At 38.5% G+C, this 25498-nt stretch overlaps 1 protein-coding gene across 2 annotated transcripts; it reads right to left on the bottom strand.

Annotated features, from left to right (window-relative positions):
* On the bottom strand, positions 1–25498 carry DNAJC15 (DnaJ heat shock protein family (Hsp40) member C15). Of its 2 annotated transcripts, none has more exons than XM_075489205.1 (6): positions 25356–25498; positions 18275–18326; positions 16260–16333; positions 8182–8258; positions 3485–3555; positions 1–392 (listed from the first exon to the last, which is right to left on the bottom strand). In XM_075489205.1, the coding sequence occupies exons 1-6, from the start codon at positions 25455–25457 to the stop codon at positions 322–324; spliced, it is 447 nt and encodes a 148-aa protein (XP_075345320.1). In that variant the 5' UTR covers positions 25458–25498; the 3' UTR covers positions 1–321. The 2 variants fall into 2 exon arrangements, with proteins under 2 accessions (XP_075345320.1, XP_075345322.1); XM_075489207.1 differs by lacking the exon at positions 25356–25498 and adding an exon at positions 22573–22710.

Below are 25498 nucleotides of genomic sequence, written 5' to 3'. Positions count from 1 at the left end.
AACGTTTTCAAAGCTTGTAATGGATAGTAATTCAGTAAAAATACACTAAAACTGATACACAGAGTCATAGAATATCTCAAATTGGAAGGGACCCATAAGGATCATCGAGTCCAACTCCTTGCTCCTCACAGGAGCATAACTGTACATAACTTTACATAACTGTAAAAGATTTCAGTTTGCTTTTAAGTAATCTTAAACTTTTAATTATGACAATAAATAGAAACAATCAATGCAGTGTTAAGAAACTGTGTGGAGCAAATAGATACGAAAGCTGTTGCACAATGTATCGGCTGAATCTCTTATGACCCAAGGCTTCGGATTTCAATTTTTGGCAGTGGATTCCAACAAGTCTTTTGCTTCATTTATTTTTGTTGCCAAGTAAGGTGATCCACCTGAGAAGAAAGAGGGGAAAGGAATACCATTTACACATCAGCATTAAGTACCAAACAACTTCACTTGCAGCATCCCCTTATTACTCACTTTTATGAGCTCCTCCTTCCTAAATAGATCCTTTTCATACAACTGCTTAAAAAATGACATTGATATGAAGTAAACTAGTTGATAAGGAAACATGAGAAACGTAATCAAAACTGAAGTCACTGAAGAATAACGCTAAACAATTTGTCTCGGAGAGAAGACTGAAATCTGAAATCACTTTACATCAGCGTGATTTAGACTTGCAGTGCAATGTTGCTGCAAACGTATGCAAGGTCAGCCGTCTTGAACATTCATCCAAAGCTAATAGCTATTATTTCCACCCACCCCAAAAACTAAGAGGTAAAATTTTATAAATAATTTTGACAAAGAATCATTAAGTGCGTGCACACGCACACACAAACAGCAAGCCTCTCCTGTGCTAGATGCCCAAAATTACCAGCCAGAAACTATCACATTAAAGCTATTTAAACATGGTACGCCTTCTAACTTCTAGTCCTGAACACTGTCATTGCTTTACGCTTCATCTAACAATCTGATTACAGTTCAGCGGTCTTTTTGTGTTTGTTTTTTTTTACTCTCCCCTTGAGTGCCAACCATCTGCCTACAGTCACCAAAAACAACGTTACAAGGTTTGTATCAGTAACTTACCACTTACTATAATACACCTATATTTTTTACATGAAAATATGATTCCAGCAGTACTGTGCACTGAATAGCCTTTTCCAAGGCATCTGTTCAATCATAATTTTTCATTCATCGTTTCATTCATTCTATTCTATTCATCAGAAAAGATAATGATAGAAGAAACATGAAGAACTAGTTGTAGACACATGTGGCAAGGCTTGCTTAAAGACTTCTTTAGGACATTCCTGCAGGAATCCAAATCATTAGAAAGTCATTTCATAGTGTAATAAAACAACTGGAAAAAGTAAAGGAGTTCTCTTGCTTGTGTTTTGGTTTTGTCTGAATGTAGCCTTAATAGGCAAGACACACTGGAGGAAAGTGAGGCAGGGCAGGGGAAGGGTAGAGAACTGGCTACTGCAAAAGGATTTTTTTTTTCTTTTTTTAAACCAATTGGCTTTTTAGCCAGGAATAGTATTTACTACATTTGAGTATTGCTTCTTTCAAAGAGTAGACAAGAGGATCAAACAAACAGTAAAGACTGAAAACTGCAATAAACAATGTATCCCAAGTAATTTTTAAATGTGCGTTGATTTTCTACATGTAGTGTTTTCACTACATTTACATCCTTAAGTGCCATATTAATTTTGTAGCCCTCCAATGAGAGAAAAATCAATCTCATGATTGCCTAAGTGTTTGTTTATAATTAGGGCAAGTCCAAAAGTCTTCTCTCTTCCTCTTTTTCTGTGAGCAAATATTCTTTCATAAAATTAGTAACTGATAAATTAACATACAATGTATCAATATAAAAACACTTTTAAACTGAACTATGTAAAGGTTCATAAGCAACCACTTTAGTAGCACTCACTGGGGATGTTATTATGCAAACTTATATATATGTCTTATTTCTAATAATTCTCTCTTCAACATTTGGGATCTCAGATAACATATGTAACTTTTAATATCTGTAATTATTGCCCTTTCTTCTATCAACTCCGTCTGGTAAAATATTATTTTAAAATAGTATTCTAATGTTGAATATTATTTTTAAAAGCACATCTGCGCTACCCACAGCCAGAAGAAATCAAGATATATACATAAGCAAACAAGTCTCTCTGTGATGCCACATGTTCAAGATTACTCCAGGCCCTAGCTCTGCAGCTGAAGACATTACACAAGATTTTTTTCTACAGCCATGCCAGAAGAGCTGCAGGGGCAGCACAGAGGCACAAATCCCTTCAACTGGTGTTCCTACTGAGAAAATGCTCCATGTTAATAGGACACAGGAGGGCTCACTACATCCATCCAAACCTACACTGTGCCCAGCTGCAGGTGCATTACAGCTGTTAAGAGTGGGTCGTTAAGATGTACGATCTTTGTAAAGGGAACTGCCTCTTTAGGTCTACTCAACATCCACACGGAGATTCACAGTTCTGGCTCACATCTCTAAGTACTGCTACAATAAACTTAGAAGTTCATCATCAAAAAACTTTGACCTAATAGGTACTCTAGTGGTTAAGAGGCCTCTGACCATTATAATATATTAGAAATGCAGAAGGTAATTTATTTTCTATGTCTGTGCAGCTTATACATTCTAAAGAGTGTAAGAAATGAAAGTGATAAATCAAATAAGCAGGACAACTTTAGAATTAAACTGAGGGGTGAAGACAGCAAAGAAAAGCATCAACTAAACACTTCCCATGGCCAGTGGTCACAGTTATTTTTTCATTTTCTTAAAATGGGGTGCTGGCAGGGAGCCCTGTAATTCTGTCAAAAAAGATGTAAAAACCCTCCAATTTCCCCTTTTGACTTCTGAAATACAGTGCAACTCTTCACCATCTGTTATTTTAAAGTAGAAACAGCAATGAACATATGGGCTTTCTTTCTCAACCAGCTGTAGTGTAGTTAAAGTTATAATAATAGTAAGATAAATTTACATTAAAAACCTGGCCAGTAAAGCAACAGTGCCCGGCTTTACATTTTTTCCAAGTGAATTCCAGGAAGTCTGAATTTCATCAATGATGTGTTTAGTGACTGCAGAACATTTCCCCACAGAAAGTTACTTTCATACATGTGACTGGTTCATCTCAGTTCAAAACAGGACTGTGAGTTTAATAGGAAAATGTTTTAGTTAATTTTTTCTTATTTTTGAATAAGTTTTTTTAAAGGGTGGAAGACTGGTCCCTGAGCCCATAGTTTTACCAGAAGCAGCACAAGTCTAGAAAACAACATTAAAGAAAGATGGGTAAAACTGTGGTTCATAAAGCCTAGTTTATCTGAGAGAAGACACACAAAAGCTCAAGTCTATAAATAAACAACATACATTTGCATTCAGTGTGGTTATTTAAACAATCAGTAAACTTAAAGGATCTCATTTAAGACTCTTCTTTTCCAGCTCTGGTTAAGAAAAGTAATAATTATTTACCTTTATCAGGATGATTCAAAATCATGATTCTTCTATGGGCCGTTTTGATCTTGGCCTTGCCAGCAGATGGACTGCAAAAATAAATTGAAGTGCTTACCATAAATGCCACTGCACTCAGGCTATAAATTAACACTTTATACTGGCTTCAAAAATAATTAAAATTTGAGATTTTCACCATCTTGTGGACAAAACATAAAACTGCATCTCTGAGGAAGTAATAACAAAGGCATGTAAGACACACCAAGAAGGACATTTTTAAAAAGCCTGTGTATTTGACACATACAAGTATCTTTCAGGTTTTTTTAAAATGCAATACATCCACTCATTTAAAATAAACAATTGGGGGGTGCAGGGGGGCGACGACCAGCAGCTCTAGGGTGTATCTAGCTCGTTATTATTACCATTAAATGCAGAAAACACATTTTTCCTCCTAGAAAATAAGTATTTATACGACCAGTGGCAAAACAACAAATATTTAATATTATCACATTTTGTTCTACTGTAAATATTTTTATAGCTGCTATAAATAATTCTTTCTGCTGGGGCCTGAAAAAACCCCTGTATTTGTTATTTTTGCAGAGCTGTTCAATGTGTTACATTCAGGGACATGCTGATTTACAAGTGCTACATAATGTTGTTTCCTTCAATGACAGATACATAAAATATGTACTTGGCCTAAATTAAATATGTACCTTACCAGACAAATAACCACTTATGGATGCAGTATGCCAACACAGTAAGGCTATCATATGCAAATGGACAGTTTGAATGGTTTAGTTTTTCATAATTTGTTAGCATGCAGAAATGAAGCAGTGTTTTCCACTTCAGGTGACTTCTTAATCAGTGATGACTCAATTAATTATCTTTTTGTAGATACAGTTTGAAATGCAAGGTATCAGCCTAACTACATTCTCGAGGTAAGCAACCTCTAATTTTTATTCTGTCACAGGGAAATTAGAGTACGTTGCAAAAATAGTTCATAGACCCGGAATAAGAAAAGAATCTTCAGTGGAACAGAAAGTAACCCAGAAAATAAGAATTAAACAGAGGGTAAAAGGCCTTGAACTATATAAATACAAAAATGAAACGATTTGTTATCAGACAGCTAAAAATAACAATCATCTATATTTTGATTTGTAAAGCTGTTGTTTAATAATAAAAAGGAAAGTCGATATACCACATTTAGAAACTTAGATGGCCAAAGTGTAACTGTGGAAAAGTTGCAGTTGCGCATTATGGAAAATCATGCAGTTCTGCTCCAAGAAGCAACTGTAAAAATGGTGTTTCATATCAAATTTGCTTCATTTAAGAGATATTGCTTATCCCACAGTCAGACTGGCCTCTAAAGATTCTTAATCACTATCAAAAGAATGTTTAATGTAAAAATTGCATTTTTGTTGAAAAAGTACAGCCTCACAACCTGAGTCACACCAACGTCATGCTGCCTTCTAACATCACGAACTGGCTGAGAAGTCTATCACCTTGGTGGGAACAGTCGATACACTGGAGGGCAGGGCTGACATTCAGGGGGACGTGGAGAGGCTGCAGGAATGGGCTGACAGGAACCCTCCATGAAATTCAACAAGGACAGCCGCAGAGCCCAGCGCCTGGGAAGGAAGAGCCCCTCGCAGCGCTACAGGCTGGGGACTGCTGGGCTGGGAGCTGGGCTGCTGAAAGGGACCCAAGGCACAGCAAGAACTAGAGCCAGCAGCATGCCCCGGCAGAGCAGAGAAGGACAACAGCCTCCCAGGCTGTATGAACGCGAGCATGGTCACTAGGTTGACAGAAGCAGCTATTCCCCTCTACTTGGCCATCCAGTCTGGGGACCTCTGTACAGGAAAGGCATTGGCCAGCCACAGCAGGTCCAACAAAGGGCACCAGGGTGGTTGGGGGCTGGAGCACTCGGCCTTTGAGGAGAGGCTGAGGGAGCAGGGCTCGTTCAGCCTGCAGAAGAGAGGGCTGCTGGGGGACCTCACAACAGCCCCCCAGCATCTACAGAGAGTTCAAAAAGAACGTGGGTCCAGGCTCTCACAGTCATGCATGGTGGGAGGGTGAGAGAAAATGGGCAAAAATTGGAGAGAGAGGTGCGGGCTGGACATACTACTTTTTCACCCCAAAGACAGTCCAGCAGTGACACAGGTTGCCCAGAGAGGATGTGCGTTCTCCATCCTGGGAGTCTTTCAAGACCCACTGGATAAAGTCCTGAGGAACCTGCTCTGACAGCAGTGGTGGCTCTGCTTTGAGCAGCAGGTGCAACTAGAGACCTCTTGAGGTCCCTCCCAACTTGAGTGGTCTTATAATCATATGATATACCTGTGCAGTAAGCTGTGTTTAAAAATAAAATAAAATCAATTAAAAAAAAAACAACAACAAAAAACAAAGCCACAATGATTAAACCCTAAATATATTTGTGTTTGTACACTTATACAATGTACTAGGTTTTTTTAATGTAATAACCTTTTTTTTTGGTTGTCATTTATGTTTTAAGAATAATGATTTAAACATTTTTAACTACTGCATTTATATATTTTGTACATTAACAAACAATTAAATATTTCCTGTGGAAGGAAAAATATGCATCTTGTTTCATAGAGGAAATGGTACAATACAGAAAATTTTATTAATTTTTATCTAGCATTTTAACATGATTTTCAGACATAATTTCTAGCTTCAGAAGTTCAATGTTAGGGACTTGATAGTTGTAAACCATTATAGTTAGAACAGCTATATTTTGCTAGCATCTGTTTTGTCTAATGTTTGGAAAACACTCCTAACGTTTTCATCTATGTCATCTCAGACATTCCCCCATCTCTCCCATCAGCAGTTCATTCTACAGAGTACATAGTTGTTAATATTATTGCTATGTTTATACTAAATTTCAGTAATCAGTGCTGCTCCATAACAACTAATGCAAGAACACTAAAACTTAAAATTAGTCAATATTTCTAATACAGTATTTCGTAGCTTTGGATACCTTTTACATAGTTTAAATACAAATAATGCACATGCATGTTTCTACCGAAACCCCTGCAATCTTACAAAATGGTTATTAGAGAATAACATTTGGAAAGTGTAATGGGCCAATACACTTGAAATTTAAAAGCTACCATTAAATGCTCACCTTTATCACGGCTTGTATTTATTATTTATACTGCCCATGCATACTCAGCACTTGAAATAATGAAGAAAGTCTTTGCATCAAAATTTAATATGACTTGGAAGTGACGACACAGAGGACAAGTGTTACAATAGTAAGATCAGAGCCTAGACAGATCTAGTTTGTGCACACCCTGACATTCTCCGTAACACTTTAAAACTCACTTGCCTTTTTTTTTTGGTGGCATTTTTATATATAGAATACAGTAAGCAGTGAGTTAAAACTGGTCTAGAAAAGTGTTTAAACAATGTGAGAATTTCTGATAAAGGTGTTAGTCATACTTCTACACAGTTAAAGGCTCAATCCGTTAATCATTAAGAACTTTCCTCAAATCCGATTAAGTCTTGATATTTGCAAGACTCAGTCCAAACACAACAAGCAGTGTCACTGTTCCCAGTGCAGACTCAAGCTATTAAAATTAAAAATTAAAGGGGACTGATTTCAGATGTGATGAAACTTCACACATGTACATGAGCAGTGTTCAGGCTAGGCATTGCCACTCTAAACACACTTCAATTAAGCTGCCATGTGCTACTCTGGAATATCACTGAATTTGCCCTTATAAAGTGAAAGTGTTAATACATTATCGTAAAGGCCAAAGGAAATATTTCTGAAGAGCATTCCTATAAATCTCTTCTTCAGTGTGCAAGCATGAAATATTTCAAATAAATGTAAAGTTTTATTTTACAATTTCTTAAAATGAATGCTAAATCTGAATTATTTCCATTATGTTAGAAGTAAACACAAATAGCACACTGAACAGGATTTTAAGTTCCAGTTTTCACCATCTAAAATAATTTCTTCTGGGGATAATTAAAACCATCCTCCTCATTTTTTTTTTAACCTTAAAATTCAGAACTGATCTAAACCATAAATAAGAAATCTACTACTTAAGGTCAGATCTGCTCCTCTCATCTCGAAAGCTCTCAAACTCACCACCTGCTTTACAGAAAACACTAAGGTGTGTGGCCATTGGCCATCCAAATGTTTTTGAAAAAATCCACTGAAAAAATCCATTGAATACTCAGCCTGGAAGTTATTTCCCATACCTAGTCTAAATGACAAGTCTCTCCGAGTATTTTTGTTTGGAATATGCCACAACTTTTTGAATACAAACAAATCGGAGTGGAGAAAGAAAAAAATAATATTACTGACTTACAAAAAAAATGAGCAAAATTGATTTGTTTTCCTTGTTTATTAATATAATCTACAATATTACTTATCTCGAGGGTTTTTTTTGGAGACCAGGCCACATGATCACACTAATTAGCACAGTATGTGCTATTCTGATTATTTCTAGAGCACCAATTCTCCACTGCAATATGTTACCATGCCTTCAAGCCAAACACAAGTTGCATGTTTTATTAGCATTTTATTGTTTGCTTTTTAGCTTAAGCAGAATATTAGAATGGTTTAGAAGCCATTAGAAGTCTTTTAAAAAAAAGTTACGATTTTGGCAAGAGTATTCCACATTCTCGCAACAGGCATTTTCTTCATTCAATACTTACTAAACAAAAACATATTAATGCAACAGACCTACCTTACACCTAAAATAAGACTAGCTTCTCGCCTACTCATTTTCTGTTCAAATCCTCCTTTATAGTATGATGAAAGACTCTAAAAAGAAGAAAGGGAAAACAAGCAGTAGTTAGTCTCATGTATAAGGTCCCAGGACCTAAATCGTATTTATATGACCTCATTCAGAGCATTACATTCATCTATAACTTATTTCGAAGGCATGGAATGACTACAAACCAGATAATATGAAACGACTTCTCCCGAGTGCTAACACATACAAAAACCAACTTAAAAATAACTATCTGTGTTTTTACAATCTTCTGCTGCTAATAAGAGATATTAATAGCTACAACCATTAAAATCCTGCCTTCAGGCAAAAGAGTCCAGAATCAAAGTACATACTAGCATAGAGTGGTACAGTGTGTGTGTTGGGGAGGGCAGGGGAGGGAAAGGGGGAAACTTGTTTAGAACAGCTTTGGTACCACCACAGTGGAAAATGGCAAAAGTCACAATACTTTGGCATTCAATGAATTACGGACAATCACCCTGATGCCCAGATATTTCTACAAAGAAAGCAGGTAAAAACAACAATAAAAGGATAAGAACAAATAAATATAATATACTGATGAAGAGTCAGTATGTTTTTTCACATGAAGGAATGTTACCTCAAAAAAAAAAAATATCAAGAGTTCTTTGAAGGAACCCTGAAAAATAACCAAAAATAACCAAAAATTAAAAAAGGCTTGGCATAAAGCCACAACCTCTATTTCAGGAAATCACTGAGCTGGAGAACACTGGAAAATAGCAGAGTATATGGGGAAATCCTAACCAACTTTTTTGCCTTTACATCTTTCCCCAGACACCAACGACTGATGACAATTAGATACAGGACCCGGGGTTGGTTTTTTTAATTGACATGTGACACTTTAGCCACTGTTTTAAGAAGGGGAGAAAAAACATGAGTGGGAAAAGAACATTAAAGAGAAGGAGATGGAGACGAGAGTAAATCCTTACAACAATTAATTGTCATAGGGAATGGGTTGAAAGTATATTTATCAACCATCAATATATTTTAAATTAAAAAAAGAGTTACTGAACCACCATTGATGGTTAGCAGTGATCTCCTCAATGTAAATGTTTCTGTAAGAAGAATTAGGGACTAGCCCATTGCAACACAAATAACAACTCTAAGCTGCACAAGTCCCAGAGGCAGCAGATGTAGCTCCAAGACAGCCTGCCTTTGGGAACTGGCACACAGAAATCACTCAAGACTGAAATTTTTTCCTCAATGCAAAACCTATCAACTAGGGGAAAAATATCATTCTTTTGTTGCTATCAAAGGGAAGTCTGGCCTCAGAGCTGAAATTATTTTAAGTGTTCCTTCTACCCCCAAGTTAAAATGTGCCCGGCCCTTAATAAAACACTTTTCTCACTAAATATTCATATTCTATTCAGTGAGAATTTTGCCTTATGTTTACACAAACTCTCTTATGTAATTTCAAAAGCTTTAAAGCATTTAAAGGGCTCTGTCTATGATATCTAAGCAAAGCCTTTAATTAAGCTTAGGAGTGACATTCACCCAAAAGCGTGGTTCAGAAATGTTTCACCTATTGCTACCACAAAGTCACACACAGCAACAGAAAAGATTTTTTTGGTGTGCTGCTATGATCTGAAACTAATTTTATCTTCCTTCTTCCCACCCCAAACCATACACAAAATAACCGCTACCGTAACACTACAGGTACCAAAGCTGAAGCAACTGTGGACGTGTCATGCCTATAACAAAAATCGTTTGAGGAACTGCTGCTATAGCTACAGGGTAACACAAAACAGGTCTGTAATAGTGCACACTGACACTGCAGGTTAGAGTATGTAACACTAAGGGAACACACAGGGCTTCTCCAGTCCTCCGAGAGGAAACGATGCTAATGATTTAATGGCCACCTCCTCAAGGTAACACCCTTGAGGAGGCAGAACTGCACAGAAATTTGCAACGATGCCAAACAATTACTACAGCCAGGAGAGAAAAGCACACTTTAATGTCCTCTGAAAGATTTTCCAGAACTTCTCCCAAAGCAGCTTAGGTGCACATGGATTTCTGAAAAGGTTAATTCTTCTCTACCCTTCAACTCTGGCATACAACACTAATACAGGAGGACACTGGTTCACTATTCATGTAGAGAAGAGCAAGATTTGAATTATCTCTAACACAGCTCGTCTCTGTTCTTGGTAGATTTCATCTAAAATACTATTTGAAATAAGAGAATAGAGGGATGGTGTGCTGGTTTTGGCTGGGATGGAGTTAATTTTCTTCACAGCAGCTAGTATGGGGCTATGTTTTAGATTTATGCTGAGAACAGTGTTGATAACACAGGGATGTTTTAGTTATTGCTGAGCAGTGCTTACACAGAGTCAAGGCCTTTTCTGCTTCTCAGCCCACCCCACCAGCGAGGAGGCTGGGGGTGCACAAGAAGCTGGGAGGGGACACAGCTGGGACAGCTGACCCCAACTGACCAAAGGGCTATTCCATACCATATGGCGTCATGCTCAGCATAGAAAGCTGGGGGAAGAAGAAGGAAGGGGAGGACACTCGGAGTGATGGTGTTTGTCTTCCCAAGTCACCATTACGCGTGATGGAGCCCTGCTTTCCTGGAGATGGCTGAACACCTGCCTGCCCATGGGAAGGAGTGAATGAATTCCTTGCTTTGCTTGCGTGTGTGGCTTATGCTTTACCTGTTAAACTGTCTTTATCTCAACCCACAAGTTTTCTCACTTTTCTGATTCCCCCATCCCACCGGGGGGGGGGGTGGGTGATGAGCAAGCGGCTGTGTGGTGCTTAGTTTTCGGCTGGGGTTATACCATGACAGATGGCTACAGGCTTAAATTCAGAAATACTTTTTCATGGTTTTAAAGCCTGCTTCCTTGACACTGTTCTAATCTTGGGAAGCCCTGATTTGGTTCACTTCCAAGAGGAATGAAAAAAGAAATTCTGTTGTCTGTGGCCTTTGGCACATAAGCAAAAACAGTTTGTTGAACCGGTCATCAAGAAAAAAACATTTTCTTCTCTGAAGTGAAGCACGTAGCAAGAATAATCAATTCTTAAGTTAAGATCTTGATCCCAAACAGTATTTAAAGCAAAAGGAAATTAGACATAAAAGCCATTTTTCCCGCTGGTTAGAATAAGGGCAAGAAACTTTGAGCCTTCATTTTAGGAAACATCTTGGCAAATTTCTGGTTCCCTAATGAAACAACTTTTGCATGCTATTCAAACTAAAGCAATTTTTTTTTTCCTAGTTGTAAATTCTAAGTGATGGCTGCAATGAAATGAAACAATAGTCAAGATATTTTTCTGTTATGAGAACTCATCGATGAGCGGGCAGTTCTAGACACTTGATTATTTATTAACCCCGGCTACTGCAAACAAATTCTGTACTGGAAAAATCATCGAAGTAAGCTCTCCATTTCTTGGTAATATTTGGGGTGAGGGGAGGGGCTATCATTTAATTTACTTCATTTCCTTGCATGTTGTCACTGTTTAGCAACTTATGTAAGCAAATTCTGCTTCCTGAACAAATGCTATTAATAAGTTTGGGGGGAGAAACAGAAAATGGCTGGACTTGCTCTGCAAGTTTGTATTCACTCCTGCAAATTTTCACAAAAGCAGTCAGCTAAGAAAATCCAATCCATTTGGACCGTGACGTCTTCAAGATACTTTCCCTGGCATAGCACAGGGAAAGCATAATCACTGTTTCCATGCCAGGTAAGAGATTCAAAACCCCATAACCGAGACCATCCATCATATTACATGAAGTAGTGAATTTTTCTGAAAACTCTACGTGTTGTTCCACCACCAATACAGTCCTCCATTGAAAAGGTAACAAACACTGGAAGGAAAAAAAACCCCACCACACCAACAAACCAAACTACAACAACAAACTATTTAGAAGCTGTGTTATAATATAACCTACAATTTGGTAAGATCAATTTTAACTTCAGTTAGAAAAAAAAAATTATTAAACGGACTGCAAATTGCATTATTCTCTGGAAACTTCATTTTCAATGACGGACCTTGCTACCCTTACCTCTCAATTCAGAACTCTATGAGTCTGAGCAGAATCAGATCCAATAAGGGAAACACAGTGCAAAAACCTCTAATGAAGTGCTATAGAAGACACCCTTTTCTTCTGGAACACAGAATTTTCAGGATTGTGGAATTTGAGTATTTTGACAGTTCATTTTGCCTAGAATTGCTGTTTCTATCTTCAATATCTTCTGTCTTTCAACCTTCAATATAATTAATTCAACAAAGAAATGTCATGAACGCTACTGAAATACTTCCTTTTTTTCTATTTCACATTTTAAGGAAATATTAACATTATAAGTAACAGCATTAAGGTCTGTCTGAAAAAGAAAAGCCAAATGACTACTTAGTGCTACACACCTTCTACTGGCAACAGACTCTTGTCACTACACACAGAAACAAAACAGTGTCACTGGCATTTGTGACACCAGTAACAAAACTAGGCTCGAACTAAAAAAGCATTTCTCTGGAAATGAGCATTATGACTTGTCATAGAGGGCAAATTACAATGTGTCCTCCTATGTCTTTCTCCGCTTAAAAAAAGGTGGTAGAAAACTTCAGGACTAAATTACAGCAGCATTTACACTTCATATTTAAGAATATATATTTAACTGCAGTAAGTTAAAGTTAAATGAGAGGTAGAAATTTAGAACAAAACATAACACTTTTACTTGCCTTTACTTATTATTTTTGACTAAAAGATGAGTGCAGTTGTTGACTGTACATGTTACTTATTTAGATAAGTAAATAGAAAGTTTCAAATACTCAAGATACAGCAAGCAGGCGTTTTAAATGATCACTTCATAATTACTCAGCTTGACCTTACCCAAGTCATTTATTAGTGAGCAGGAAGAAAGGATAAACAGCATCTGGATTAGCTTGTGTGACTCCAACCAACATGAATTGTGATTTCTATTGCAGACAGTGGGGGGGAAGAGTTGCAAATGGGGGGCGGAAGAGTGGGAGCTGACAGAGAGAACAAGCTAGCTTTTAAATAGGCAGCTGCTTCACAGTCTCTCAAAAAAAGGAGGTGAGGAGGGACAGGGTTTGATTCTCGAAAGCTAGAGTAACCACTGTAAATTATAGTGACCAAGTTAGGCGCCTCCAAACACCACAGGAAACCAGCAAAGTAACACTAAGCCTAGACACTAAGTGTCACATGAGATGCTTTTTCCAGTAAGCATAGGTAGAAGTACTAACAGCTTGATTTCCTTTGTCAGTATAGTTTAGAGGGCAATATGCTCTAAAGAAACTTGATGAAAGTGCTAATCCACAGATTATACTCAGCAGCTTCAAATTCTCCAAACAAAATCATGTAAAGCCACTAAAATAAGAAGTTTGGACAATAAGCACTTACACAGAATCTTTGTACCTAATGTTTTCTCTACTGTTTTAAAGAAAAATTATAAATAGGAAATAACTGATTGTTAAGGGGAGAAGAAAAAAAACTTAGAAAATATACAATCCAAGAAAGTAGCAGTAAAGAAGAAATAATTTTGGTTAAGAATTATACAAGGGTCTTAAATTTGGACTACGATTGTTGAAGAAAAATATCATCACTACCCTCACAAATGTAAAGCTGACAAAAACACACAGTTAATGGTAAACAGGAAGAGAGGGTTTTTACTGTTTTCAGCATGTCTCATCTTGCACTGAAAACTTGTATTTTCAACTTCAGAAATAGAATAGCAGAAGAGAGGTACTCTGCTCTGCTGAGACCCCACCTGGAGTACTGTGTCCAGCTCTGGATTTCAGCACAGGAGAGACACGGACCTGTTGGAGCAGGTCCAGAGGAGAGACAAAAATGATCATAGGGATGGAGCACCTCTCCTATGAAGAAAGGCTGAGAGAGTTGGGGTTGTTCAGCCTGGAGAACAGAAGGCTCCAGGAAGACCTTATTGCAGCCTTTCAGTACTTAAAGGGAGCCTATAAGAAAGATGGGGATAAACTTTTTAGCAGGGCCTGTTGCAATAGGACAAGGGATAACAGTTTTAAACTCAAAGAGGGTAGATCCAGACTAGATGTAAGGAAGAAAATTTTTACGATGAGGGTGGTAAAACACTGGCACAGGTTGCCCAGAGAGGTGGTAGATGCCCCTTCCCTGTAAACTTTCAAGGTCAGGTTGGACGGGGCTCCGAGCAACCTGATCTAGTGCAAGATGTCCCTGCTCATTGCAGGGGGGTTGGACTAGATGATCTTTAAAGGTCCCTTCCAACCCAAACTATTCTATGATTCTATGAATCTACTGGAAATCAACATACAATTCTGGGCTGTAAGGCAGGATGTGAAGGCAGACAGAGGACGCAGCTCCAGGGTCTAGGAACACTGAGAATACAGAAGCTCCTGGGTTGCTCTCTATGGTTGTTCATGAATTCTACAAGACTCCGAAAGTCACTGTGGTAAAAATGAGATAGGCCTGTAATGAGCTTGGCTCAGTCAGTATACCAGTATTGAGGGGTACAGTTTCCTAGGAACAGACACCTCTCTGTGCAGTAGCATGTCATATTTCAATGTGTTAAAAAGAGTCACTGCCTGCTTTCTTATGTGAACATGTCTGAATTTAGATTCTGTAGCCTATACCTACAAATGGATAGAAGAAGAAATGCTGGAGTAAAACTGCTGGGGAGGGAGGGTGAAGACTGAAGTACTCCCTACTGTGAAGCCACATGTCCTTATTGCTAGCTACTTCTAGCAAGCCTGCAAGTCAGACTGTATCCATATCATGTGAAAGCAATTTAATTCGCAGTACCTAAAGTCCCCTCCTGCTGTTTTGGCAGGCAACTTGGGAATCTCTCAAAAAATTACTTTGAAAAGGAAAAAAAAAAAAGTGTTGGCCTCACAACAGCAATGCAATAGCAGGACAGAGAGCAAAAACTGATCCAGGAACACTGTTTCTGGCTGACACATGTTGCAATTAAGAGCAAGTGTGGACCAGCCCCAAGAGGACAGCCCATGTTTCGAGTCTTTCCCTCCCCAGGAAGCTTGCATTGATCAAGCTTGCACCTTCAGCACATGACCACAAAGTACAGATGGCAAATTAATTTGGACTCTAGCGTCTGTCTATATACTGTAGACAGGCTCTGTGTTGCAACTGACCTCACATTAATAGGTACAATGCTAATGATCACTTTTTAAAAAAAAAATCTACTGTTAATATATTTTTCAAGAAATAATAATCTGCGACAACTACTCCCTCAACACCCCCACCGATCAGCATCAAGAGAGGATTTGTACTCCTTCCACTGTGGATAACTGTTCCCAGACTATGAACTCTGAAAGAATACACTGCCACAAGCAGACATCTACCTCACTGGGAATTACTTTAATCAAACAGGAATGGAATGTATTTATTTACCAGAGGACAGTATAGCCACTGAAGGAAAAAGTAAATGTTCTTGAATATTCCTTGCATATGCTCCTATCACAACACTCTACCTCTTGATTTTTTTACCTCATTATTATATTTTTAAATATGTAGGGCAAAACAAAGAACAAAAACTTGGTTAAAAGTTCAAATTAGCTGGGGAAGAAAAAAAAAAGACAACTCATATGTGAACAAGAAAACAAGCTCCCCCATCTCTATGGCAACCTTTCCTAGAAGTTTATCAATTTGTCTTCTTGATTTTTGACACTGAAAGAAAGATTACCAACTTCTTCCATTTTTACCTTCTCAAAATGAAACTGCATGTCATCACTTTGTAATCTCTAGGAATTAGCTATTTTCTCACAGTGCATTTCAACAATTTATCATACGCTTACTAGCAAAGTAAACTGAAACATGGAACATCACCAGCAAAATCAGAACTGTTTATCAAACTCACAAACATCTTTTGATATAGCTTCATGCATAGGGATTTAAAATATACCAGATAATACATCAAAACATACACAATAAGGAGCACCCCTATCCTGCGGGGGGAATTTAAGTGGCACTTACCATATTTAACATAAAATGTTTCCTTTCTAAATACTTGAAATATAAAATAATAAATTTAGCATAAAGTAACCTCTAAACTTACAGAAGTTGAAATCCTCTTTGCTGTCTCTGTAATTGTCTGCTCCAATGGTTTCCAAAGGTGGAAAGCATAACGACCTGAAAAAGATTGAAGTTAAATGAAATTATAACCAAGAGTCACTAAAAGAAAAAAAAAAGTCTCCAAATGATGTTCAGCAGCTTATAGCAGAAAGAATTTTGGTTTAAAAAAAAAAAAAATCAAAATCCTTCCTTGTTAATCTTTTTGTCTCATTCATTTGCTGTACAGCACCGTTGCACTTTACTGCTTTTCAAGATGTTCTCTCAACAGCCGTTTTCCTGCCCAGCCAAAGTCCCACGGTAAACTTGCTATGGTTTACACTTTCCAATCTTTGTACTATTGGGGGAGGGAGGGGAAGTTTAGTATATTTAATCTAAAAACCTAGTCATGGACTACAAAGATCCATTGCGTTTGCTCACAAAATAAGTAGATTTAAATGCATTTCAATATGATAAATGAAGATATCTGCCTTGTGAACTTTAAGAAAAAGGGCAGTATGAAACATTAGCTTTGGATATACATTATTTATTAAATACTGTTCAAAGGTTAAGTCTTCAAAAAAAAAATCTATGTACTACACATTTCTTGCTGTGATGTTGTAAGCTTTAATCACACATTTTGTAAGTACTTCATTTTTTATTTTGTTACAAAGAGAGGATCTTCTGGGATTCAGAGCCATTCAACTCCCCACCGGCAGTGAACGTCTATAGCTAGGAAAGGCTAGAGGGAACTCTATTAGACTGCGTTCTCAGAAGTACAAAGCAGGCCTATCAACTTCAGAATCAAGATTTGTGCCATGTTACTGGAGGATTTTCCTGTAAGTCCCCTCTCCCCAACAATTGTTTTGATTAACTATTCATTAGCAATGTAACTTACTATTATACAAATGGAAAAACTTTTTATAAAATGTGGCTCTGCTTCATTCAAATAGCATCTTGCTTTCATTCTTAAAATACGTGATGTGTCCATAGGTTATTTTAGTTATCTAAGCCTGTGCCTATGTTAACACAGAAGTTAAAACCATCGTTAGAGTATCACTGCTGAAATGCTATGATGTACTAATATATTACCTCACCTTCTTAATGCTTTCTGTTACCACTTCTTTGCTAGCTGCCATTAATTCTTCAGCTCAATCAGCAGAAGAAATTCTAAGAGCATTCCTCTTCTACTTCTATACAAACACATAGCTAAACCAACTGCTTAATGGGTGTACATCACTAAAGATCTTGTCTTTCCTTCCCCAATCAAAAAAACAACACAGCTGTACCCAGCAAGCACCTGCTGAAGTTTAGTGCAACTTGTTCATCTATTCATCAGCTTGTTGCATCTGTTCTTGGTGTATGCATTTGCACATAGCTGACCATGGTTGCTTTTATATGCTGAAAATAATGGGAATTGATTTGTGTATTTCAAAACCAGAATAGATCACAGTTATCTAGTGTGAGTAACCCAGAGTATAAATCATGTTAAGCCCATGCCCTATGTTCAGACTAGAACCTATTTTTCAGAAGAACATACAGTCCAGATGCAAAGAGTTCAGGTAACAAACAATGTACTATGGGAATAGTTTAGTATGATAAATCACTGTAGCCACTAAAACCTTCTTTTTTTCTTTATTTGAATTTGTCGAGCATCACCTTCACATCACAAGATCCTGTTGCACTCTTCTGTACTAAAGAGCCTCCACCTTGCAATATGTTATTAAATAAACAAAGGAAGCTTTTCACATTACATTTTGCAGACAAAAAGCAGATGGAACCTTTTAGCTGCTGCCCATAAAATTAGTTTCTCCAGCTGTGACCTTTCAAAAAGAATTTTGGAAAATATGTCAAAGATTTTGAAGGGACAGGAACTATAATTGGACACAATTCTCCATAGCGCACTCAAGCGACCTTTCCATCTTCCACTATTTATATTCCTAAAAACTTCATTAACCCTTTTGGAAACAGCAGCTCACAAATGACAGTTCCACACTTGGCTGTGGAACTAATTTAGCTTACCTGCAAATGCAACAGTTGCAACACCAAGCCCAACTGCTATCATAGTTCTGGCCTAAAGCAGAAAAATAGGAATCAGAATAACACGCAAATTCTATTTTGAAATATAAGCACCTTTTACTTTAACAGAGAGTATTTTTGATGTCTGACATGGACATTTCATATATAATTTACAAGAAAGATAAAAGTAAGTTCTGTATTCCACAGGCTATGTTAGATTTTATAGTTCAGCCCCACTACCCCATGCCAATGCATCAGGTTTAACTTGGAACTACCCATCAGCAAATCAGTGAACAAACACTGACAAAGCAGCTCACGGTGTGTAATGATAAAAACACAAGGCAGACAACCATACAGATTACTTGAAATTATTTGTGCAGACTAGTTCAACACAGTACATAACAGAAAGTATCAGTTCATTACAAAAACATGAAGAGCTAAAAAAAATATCGTTTGGCAAAGTCCTTCACTGGGAATCTCATCATGACATTGCTTGAATATGGTATTGGAATATTAACTTAAATGCTACAGCCACAAATGTATGTTGGCGTCTTCCATTTTTCACACTTCAACTCACGGAAGCCCCAGTAAAGACATGAAGCCCAGTAACCTCTTTTCATTACTTAGTGTCAGTCACTGCCTGGACTTTATCTTATAGTACAAATATTTGTAAATAGGCAGACTTCTGACAGATTTCAGACAGTCTTCATTCTAAGCCAAAATTCGCTTTAAGTCTAACTGGGCTCTTGGAACCAAACCCACAAAGCAAAACAAAACAAAAAAAAAGACCTGAACATCTGATTTAGACAACAGTAACTTCTAGCTTTTACTAACTCAAAACCGCCAGATTAGGTGTATATATTTTCCTGCACAGTGCTTGAAGAAAGTCAGGCATCTCAAGAAGGATGACAAAAAGTATCTCCATGTTGAACAAGAAGCTGCTGAAAGATATGTAGTAAACCCTGAAGGAGGGACTGCCTTCTCAAACGTTTGCAGAATTCAAGGAGGGTAATGAGCATTGCAAGTGTTGGGGGCATCTCTCCACTTCTGAAAAGCCTACATGTAATCTTTGAAACAAATGAAATAGTCATCTGTGGCACTACCTGTCTTATCATATGATAGTTCAATAATGCTTTGAACTTTCCCCCAGGAAACATGAGAAATCAGATTAGGCCTGTTATGTTTTGAATTCAAAACATAACAGCAGTGAAAATGCTTTTATCACCAGACTGTCTCTTCCATATATGACTGACTTCTGCATTTATCCAATAACTAGTTTATACATTTTCTACCAATAAGCCTGACAGCAGGATTTAAAGCCCCAATTTCAATGCAAGTGCCCTAATAACTGGATTTGGAGCCAAGTTGCCTTCGCTACTAAGATTCCTGGGGCTAAAATTCTCTTTGATTGTACCCAATCTCATTTCTAGACAGAGAGGGAACAGGGAAAGAGTTGGGAAATACTGTTTTAAAGCCTTGTAGAGCTGGCTTAGTAGGGGCTAGAACACAGGTCGACAACTTTCCCAGCAAACGGGCAGCTGTACAAGATGCAAGGCACTGCCATCACGCCCAGTGGCTCCTATGGCTTCGGCTCTGAAGGCAAGTGGCTGTGATTGCTGCCTGTAGAATTGAGCTCAGTATGGAAAAAGTGGTAGCCTGCTCTGAGCTCATCTAGAAGCAGCTGTATTCCTCTCCATCCAGCTTCTGGATCCTATGCATTTTAACTATGTACCTACCTCCCACCTACCCGGACGCAGCTATTCTAGCTATTTGCATAATATAACACTGCAATTGCCGAGAGGTTTCTAGTAGAAAAAAAAAGAGACTCACTAAACATACTGAAAGTGGAGCTCCAAAGTTAAGACTAGGGGAGTTCTGGCCTTAAAAATCTGCCTGTCTATCCCATTTCAGTAATCTAACTCTTCCATTTCAGTGTAGTCTTCAGTCTCGATATTAGCATTCATTTCTGAATGTAAAAATAATGTGGTAGTTTTATGTCTGTTGTTCCTTTCAGTTCCACGAGATTTCCCTTCATCTTTAGACCATGAAAAAATATAAGTATGTTACCTTAAATGGTAGAAGATATAAAATAGCAACACATACAGTTCATCTCCTCACTAAACTAAAACTCTTTTCATTTCTTCTCACGAGTCAGTTTTCCCAGGCTCTCAATATTCAAACCTTCTAAAAAATTCCTCTAATTCCTCTGTTTAGACACTAACCAGAAACAGCCACAACATTTCTGAAAATATCATATCCCTATAGAAATTCTATATTACTCTGTTCTGTGGTTTGTGACCATGGATTTATATTCAAAAGACTTTCTTTGACTTGTTCAGAGTGACAGCGAGAATCTTTTACTAAGTGGTTACAGTCAATTAAGAGCTCAACAATGTATGAAATAGATCACACTGGTAAAAAAAATAATTTTTATTAGCTTGTGCTTGTCCAAATTAAGTTATACTTGCTTTGCCACCAAAAAGGTGGTTTAAGTCTGCAGTTTACAACAAGGTATGCAGGTTGCAACAAGGCATTAGCAGCAGACACCTCATCATAGGTAAGGCCAAGCACAGAGACCACGCTAATATGTAATACCTGGGCTCCATCAGTTCACTGCAGAAATAGCTTAAGTGTTTTTGCACAGTAGTCTGGGAACACAATGTAGAGACCCCTGAGGGCCTTTTATAGTCAGCCACGTCCACTGGGATTCATTATTTCAACTTCAGTGGAAAGCACTAGCAGTTAGTGTAAAGCTAGTGTTGCCTGGAAAATAGCAGGTAAAAAAGAAGCATGGCAGCAGCTCTAGAATAGGAGCAGTACACAGGACCAACAGGAATACGAAGACAAGCCAGAAAACTAGGTAAAAGCGATAGAAAGCTCAAGCCAGAGAGGCATGAAAGATTGTCCATGTTTTGAAGTGAGGTACAACCACCAGAAAAGCTGAGAAATACTGGGTTACGGTAACTCACCTTATTTGCATTACGAGCAGGTTAGAGAAGAGTCGCTTGCCACATAGTAGCAAAAAAGTGATAACTTATCATACCAAAGCACCTTGAATGTTTGTTATGGTGTGAATATATCCTAACTACACACATGTGATAAAAACTGAATTTCAATCAATGTAAGAAAGATTGCATGGTTTGTCTTTTACTGACACAGCCTCTCTCATAAAATTAGTGGCAAATTCAAGTACTAACCAGTAAGTCTTAAGTCCAGCTTGACTCAATTGCCTTTTCCAAGCTTACTTAACTCAGTTGATTATTTAGAAGAATAAGTCGAGGTTAGTCTGCTGCTTCAAAATGTAGATTATAAAGTGCAAAGCTTTAATTAAATATATTCATTTCATGTCAATATTAAATGAAAGCAACTCACTATCATTGTGGAACGGATCAGTTCATTTACGGCATGCTAATACAACTACCATCACAACCATTTTTGGCTCCCATTGCTTGAAAATGCATTTCATTTCAGACTCATAAAGGCTAAAAAAAAAAAAAACAAAACTACTTACTGACTTTCAATTATGACAGAATTGACCTTCCCCCCTACCTTGAAAATGCCGCTAAGAAATTTCTAAGATGTAGGTTTTAAATGAAAGCATTCTGTTAAGATCCATGAGGGAAAAATAAAACCATAAAAGATTAAAAAGTAACATCTGTCCCTTTCTTTATTCAATGAATCAGCTCCCAAAGGTTAGTCATCAACCCTATGCTATTCTGTTGATCTCAGTATTTTAATTTTACTGTGTAGTTCAGTTTTCAGTAACAAACCCTCTTAGATACAGAAAACAATAAACCAAAGTTTTGCTAAATCTGCAAAACCTGATTTTTTTTAATTCTTTTCAGAAACATGTACAAGAAAACACACACATTAGAAAGGCAACTGCAAGACCTGACTTACCAAAGTGTTTGGCAAACAAAAGAGGATAAAGCATATTAATTAACATACAGTACGTTTAGAGGTATACATCATATACTGTCAGCATACAGAGATCTGTGGCCCAATCCTTTAACACATAATTTTCCAGTAGCCTTAATTTTTTTAGCAGAAGAAACAGGGAAGAATGATATATTCTTTCTGCAAATTTCTAATCCACAGTGTCTGCTAACTTGCCATACTAAAAAAAGATATAACGACTTCTGTAATTCGTAGCATTGCAGCTTCTCCTTCTATGAAGTAGAAAAAAGTTAAACTTATAAATACAAAAAGAATTTCAAATGCATAATTTTAAAATTTCAGTGCAACATTATTACATCTGACCACAGGCTACAAGAACCACCTTTATGAATGTTAAAACATACCTGCTTGCATAGGATTTGTATTTTATACACTGGTTCTTCTAACACAATCAGTGAAAACACCCTTCTTGGTCAAATGCAAAATATTTTGCTGTTCTCACAACTAGCTTTCAGACACACAGCAAGAGCTCTACTGTCTTTCACCTCAGAAAGCTACAGCATAATGGAATAAAAAGCACAGAGAAAATAATCATTTGTTCCAATGGGTTGGACAGCATTTTGTTCTTAGTCCACACTTAATCATGGATCAGTAAAATAGGAAGTATATACTTACACTGAAATAAGTACACAAGTGTAAGTTGCTTGCTTAACTAAAAACTTTGTTTTAGGAAAGTTTGGTTTGTTGTTTTTTTAAGTGCTGTATGCTGCTAAGAAGTAGGATACACAAGTATATTAACCAAATGTACAAGAATATTTCTGAATCTACTTTTTCCCTTAAATAAAAATTCTTGACTCAAAATAAATGATTGTTTGGTATGGAAGCTAGAATAAGGCTTCTATTCCTCAGAAGAGGAGCAACTACAGCTCATTGGAAGACTGTTTCAGAGCAAACCACCTTATTAACTCCATATGGAGACAGATACATTTCAAAGTGGGATATCATAAACTACCTGCAACAGATTTGATTTCATAATCTAATGTTTTCCTTCCAGTCTTACCTTCCTATGAAATTTAATTTATTTTCCAATAGTGAATTAAAAGTAATTTCATCTAGATGCTGTTCTCCATACTCACCCAATTCTCATGTCAATTTGTGTCGTTTCTTTTACAGCAAGTTTTTTGGTTTGTATATAAAACTATGCCTAAAGTTTCTGACAGTTTTTCATAGGAAATGTTACCTGAGCAACAGATTTACTAATACAAGCATTACCATAAGGCATTCAAATCAATCTTCTTGAGTGTGTATTAATTAATAAAGGCCTCTTGCGGGTCTTCTTGAGAAGAGAACAACAGCTTCTACTGTTGTTCTTCTGTCACTCCAAACTCCAAATGCTTTTGTAAAACAGCTACAAGAGTAAAGTGATCAAGATCAAGTGAGGACAGCTAACATCCAGGACATCTCAAAACCAAGAGTCAAGGTAGGATATTGAACAGAGCTCTTTCAGCCCCGAGAGACTGATGCTGCTGTTAGACTGCTCCTACTACTCTTTCCTTCCACTGTGGCAAGAAGGCCTCATTAACCCTGTACAACGTCAGAGGAACAGATGCACAGCACTACAGCTGACCTTGCTATTTCGCTCTGGCAAAATTTTAGAATTTGGTGATCTGCAACTTGACCTCCTCCTGAATTCCCTAGCCAGGAATCCAATAAGCATGGGTACTGTCCCTTTTTCCACTAACTATGTACATAACACCACCTAGAGAAACTCTGAAATAGCTTCTACCACCAACCATATGCTAACAGCTTACAATGTATATATGCCTGAAAATACTGCATTCTCCACTGAAAGGCCTAGCTAAAGAATAAATTCCAATAGAAAATTGCAGCAATCCAGCATCTAGTCCCCTAAAAACCTACCACAGTCTGGACCTTTGTAAGAACCTGACAAAACAACTCACACCAACAAAGCAAGCCATACTAACCCCAGATGCAATTTTTATCCCAGGCAGGTAAGAAGACTCAAAGACTCCACAAAAATTCACTAGGTATTTCCCTGCTAGCATTCCATGGGGAGAGTACATGGACGTGACAATAATGAGTTTCAGAGTAAACTTCTTAAGATTACACAGCTTGCTGTTAAATACATAGAAAGACTCTCGGGGGGGGGGGGGGGGGGGGGGGGAGTCCTAGACTGTAGTAACAATGAATAAGTAATTTAGAAAACTATGATTTTTTTAAATTGTATTTTTTTAAAAAAGAAATGTTTTAGAGGCAACAGCATGCACACAGTGAAGTATGGCAAATACGTATTTAAAGCCATTTTAAAACCATGAAATCTTCACCATCCAGTGCTTTAAGCAATGACCCATGTATTTTTCCCAACTTTTTTCCAAAGAGAACTTACTGTCCTCGAAGTGACCAGTACGAAGGAGTGGGATAAAGTTACTGCACCCTTTCCACTACCGCAGGGTACGGCAGAGGAAACTTCAGAGGCATTTCGCCTCCTCTTCGAGGCCCACCCAGCCTCTCCCACACGACGAACTATTAGGCGAGGATTACTCTTCCGAAACAGAGCTCTACAAACCCATTAACACTCGAGCCTGCGGTAACAAAACTCGCACAGTACGTGAAAATTTCACAGGTATCATCCCTTTACAGCAACGGAATGAAATTTTAGGCCTTGTCTGCTCATGCCTGTGAACGCCGGAGCAGCACAGCACTTTACGCGGGGGCTGGAGCGCTCCCGTGTACCCCGCTGCCCACGCTGCAGCCCCGCCAGGGCCACGCACGGCCTGAGGCGAGGGGGCACAAGCCTCCTCCCCCGGGCACCACCACCCCGACCTCCCTGCCCACCCCCACGGGAGATGGCGAACGCCTGCTCCCCGCAGCCCCATCCCCCGACCCGCTGCCCTGGAGCTCACACACGTTACCCCGCGGGGATGTGAAAGCTCTGGGCTGGGAAGCAGGGCAAGTGGCGGCCTCACGGGCTGGACGGGCCCAGCCGCCACCCGAGCCCCCGGGGGGCACCCCTCGGCGGCTCCAAGCCGAGGGGGAGTAGCGACCCCCGCCCCGGCTCCGCGGGCAGCGGTAGGGGGACAGGCAGAGCCGGCTGTTGCCTTCCCCTCTCCTCGGGCGCCACTCGCGGGATGCGCTGCCTCCCCCTCCCAGCCCCCGGCGCGCTCACCAGCCCTCGGTCCAGCTCGGCTTGGCCCTTGCCGGCGCCCGTAGGGACCCTGGCGTACTCGGCATAGCGCAGGCCCTCGGAGGAGGCCGCGGCTCCTTCCATGATGGAGGGGAGGAGGAGGAGAAAGCGCTACAGGTCGTCCG

Source organism: Mycteria americana, chromosome 1, assembly GCF_035582795.1.
Source record: "Mycteria americana isolate JAX WOST 10 ecotype Jacksonville Zoo and Gardens chromosome 1, USCA_MyAme_1.0, whole genome shotgun sequence".
NCBI lineage: Eukaryota > Metazoa > Chordata > Aves > Ciconiiformes > Ciconiidae > Mycteria > Mycteria americana.
The sequence above is the reverse complement of the archived record's forward strand: the minus strand, read 5'-3'. Positions and strand labels throughout refer to the sequence as shown.

Excerpts from the sequence above, each read along its gene's own strand:
- DNAJC15 (XM_075489205.1), bottom strand. The coding sequence starts at position 25,457 with ATGGAAGGAGCCGCGGCCTCCTCCGAGGGCCTGCGCTATGCCGAGTAC. Across the intron at positions 8,259-16,259 it reads CAAAGAGGATTTCAACTTCT|AGTCTTTCATCATACTATAA; the intron begins GTAAGTTTAGAG and ends TCTTCTTTTTAG. Across the intron at positions 3,556-8,181 it reads AGTCTTATTTTAGGTGTAAG|TCCATCTGCTGGCAAGGCCA; the intron begins GTAGGTCTGTTG and ends TTATTTTTGCAG.